Here is a 2942-nt window from a genome sequence, read left to right as displayed (position 1 = left end):
TCAGCCCAGGAACACATCCACAGCAGCTCACATGAGCTGCATGGATGCCCTGCTGCATTTCCAGCATGAGTTTCACCCGTAACATCTGACATACCATCTAACTTAGACTGACAGCAAGTTCCAGCTCTGTGTTTCTTCTTTGCGAACAGCAGTGAGATTAGGAATGACACTTGGGCTTTGCATCAGGTTGGTGAAGACAGTCTTGCAAAATCCATCATGATGCATGTCATAATGATGACAGTCACCTGATGTGCATTCCCACCATGGTCTCCCCAGTTAGTTTGGCAAACAGACAGTGTTGCAATATATTGCACGTGAGGGGCCAATACGCTGCTTGTGAATAATGCAAATGCATGACTGCCAAGTAGTTCTTTGGGTACAAAGTAGCCTTGGATTAAGCTTCATTCTGCAAATTGCAGAGAAGCCTTTGCATCCTCTGAAGTCTTAGACATCGACTTGATATTTCCAATTCACTTTGATCATCCCATTCTTGACAGTGTGGCACTTATCCTCTTAGAAAGAAAATTGGTAGTTGCACAGTATTAGAGGTTGTCTAATTTAAGGTGTGAGGGAGTGTTGCGTGCTGGTGAAAAGGTAATCTTTATAATGAGCATTGGCACAATCTGATAATGTACCATTACTGAGTTTCCCTCTCTTTTGTTTTTTTCCCCTTTTCCTGGAAATATGTCACCTGTAGATAGAAGCAAGGAAAATGGACTGCAATTGCCCAGGCTATGCAAATTCTGTGACATTAAAGCAACAACATGCTCAAACCAATATCAGTGCAAGAGCAACTGCAACATCACTTCCATCTGTGAGAAGAATAACGAAGTCTGTGCTGCTGTATGGTAAGTGATTTCGTTGTACGGGTGGGGAAGGGAGCACAGACTCATTTGCCATTACTTAGCCCTTTTCTGAGTTGCTCAAATATTCTAAACCACTTTGCTGTTTCTTCAGACTCACATTTATCTCTTCCAACTTGTATCTTTATTCAGCATACTGAAAGTTGTTTGAAGTTAACAACAATTCTGTTATGAAATATTCTAGCAATTTTTATTATTTTTTTTGTTGTTTAAAGTAGTTGTATTCCAGTGTGTTCTCTTATTGCAAATGAGGCATATTATTGCTCAAAACATTTTACTGCACCTATCCACATTACTTAGTGTGAGAAACAGGTCTGAAACTGAGAGAAAAATTTTTCAGCCAGCACCACTGCAGTTCTCCATCAAATTTCACAGTAAACTAGTTTTACACTTATCATATCACCCCTGTTTGCCACATATGGTGGAAATGCATTCCCATAATTGGAAAGAAAAACTATGTGTATACAGTCTGTCTGCTGTCTTTTGCTTTTTGTACAGCATATATAAGTGACCAAAGAAAGACTGAACGTGTGAAAATGAAAATATTTGTTGTTGACTCTAAACTCACCCTCCATTCTAAAATCTGGGTTATTATCCTTCCATTAATGGTAAGCCAAAGAGAACTAGCAGCAGTCTTGATGTGTTCCAGAGTGGAAAAATGGAACAGAACTGAATATTTGCAACATCGCTGCTAGTATAGAAATATGATTTGAACCAGTTAGGTGATTAAGAAACTTATTGAGAGAGCAGTTACATCCAATGACTTGAAGAGATGTTGAACATAATTGGATGCAGATGCTTGAAATGCAGAATTGGTCTGGCATGCTTTTGTATTTGTTGGGGGCTCCTTGAGTACATGTTCGTTGTCTGTGATTGCCTTCCAAAGTGACTGTAGTGCTGTAGAAGACACACTTGGCGTTTTCATGCCAGTTTAGCCAAAAGGTACATGAGGTGAGAGCTGTGTTTGAAGCGCTCTTTCCCTCTAAGCCTTGTGTCAGTGAAGTAAAACCTGTGGACCAAGACAAAACGCAGGGATCTGGGCCAGATTATCAGCTGTAAATATTTCCCTGACAGTGAGGTCACTCTGGTTTGCAGCAGTTTTGTTGTGTTTTTCACAAACAGCATTCTGCAAGTAAGTAACTCCTTCAGTGCCAAAGCTGTGTGGATTGCAGGCCTCAAAAACAAAACCAAAAATCCTGCCTCACTAGAAATTCCTCAGATTTTGAGGGCATCATTCAGTTTTTATCATGATTCCCCACGGATTTTTGCTGTCTGTGCAGTGACCACAAAAACCAAAAGTATGTTCTGAAGTTCACAGCAGGCAGGTCATTGAGCCTTAGCTTGGGTAATTTTGGGTGAGACATTCAGAGGCTGTCCTTGGAGCTTAGTGGTGATGTGACCCAGGAGGATCAGAACCGTTGTACAAATGCCCCAGTGTGGAGCAGCCCAAGCACGACCAAAATTTCCCCGTTCAGGAGAGCAGGAGAAAAACTGACAATATTCTATGCAGATCCCCTCTGAGCTCTCAAACGAGGCAAATATTGGGCAGGGATGACCCAGTCTGCTTCCTTTCTTAAATACGCTTCTTTTGATTTCAGTTTTTCCTCTTCCCTCCTAGGAGACGGAACGATGAGAATGTGACATTAGAAACCATCTGCCACGATCCCCAGAAGAGACTGTATGGTCACATGTTGGATGACTCCAGCTCAGAGCAGTGTGTGATGAAGGAGAAGAAGGATGATGGGGGACTGATGTTCATGTGCTCCTGTACAGGTGAAGAGTGCAACGATGTTCTTATTTTTTCTGCAGGTGAGTTTAATAATTTGCTCTTCATTCTTGGGCTCTGGCTGGCACGTGATATGAAATGTGACATTAAATCCAGTGATCTTTGGAATTGCCTTTTGTGGAGGGAACCTTCCAGGTGGCTGGAGACTTTCTGGCCTCTTGTGAGGCTGCAAAATCTCAGCCTTTCCTTTGTGCTTTCTGGACGTATTTCTTTTTGCCAGGTAATGTTCCTTTGGAAGCAGTTCAGATATTCATCTCAGCACATGGCACTAGAAAGTCACTTGAATGATAAGA

At 41.8% G+C, this 2942-nt stretch overlaps 1 protein-coding gene across 1 annotated transcript; it reads left to right on the top strand.

The window, feature by feature from the left end:
• Nucleotides 1-684: 684 nt before the first annotated feature.
• LOC122192930 (TGF-beta receptor type-2-like) lies at nucleotides 685-2672 on the top strand (the record flags this gene model as incomplete). The annotated part of the gene is made up of 2 exons (XM_042893629.1): nucleotides 685-848; nucleotides 2482-2672. Coding segments are annotated over exons 1-2 (355 nt in total), but the record flags the coding sequence as incomplete, so codon positions are not given.
• Between the last annotated feature and the right edge of the window lie 270 nt (nucleotides 2673-2942).

This window comes from Lagopus leucura, unplaced genomic scaffold (genome assembly GCF_019238085.1).
Source record: "Lagopus leucura isolate 7727_CA_CO unplaced genomic scaffold, USGS_WTPT01 39634-0_obj-0_obj, whole genome shotgun sequence".
In the NCBI taxonomy this organism is placed as follows: Eukaryota; Metazoa; Chordata; class Aves; order Galliformes; family Phasianidae; genus Lagopus; species Lagopus leucura.
This window is presented reverse-complemented; position numbering and strand designations above follow the sequence as displayed.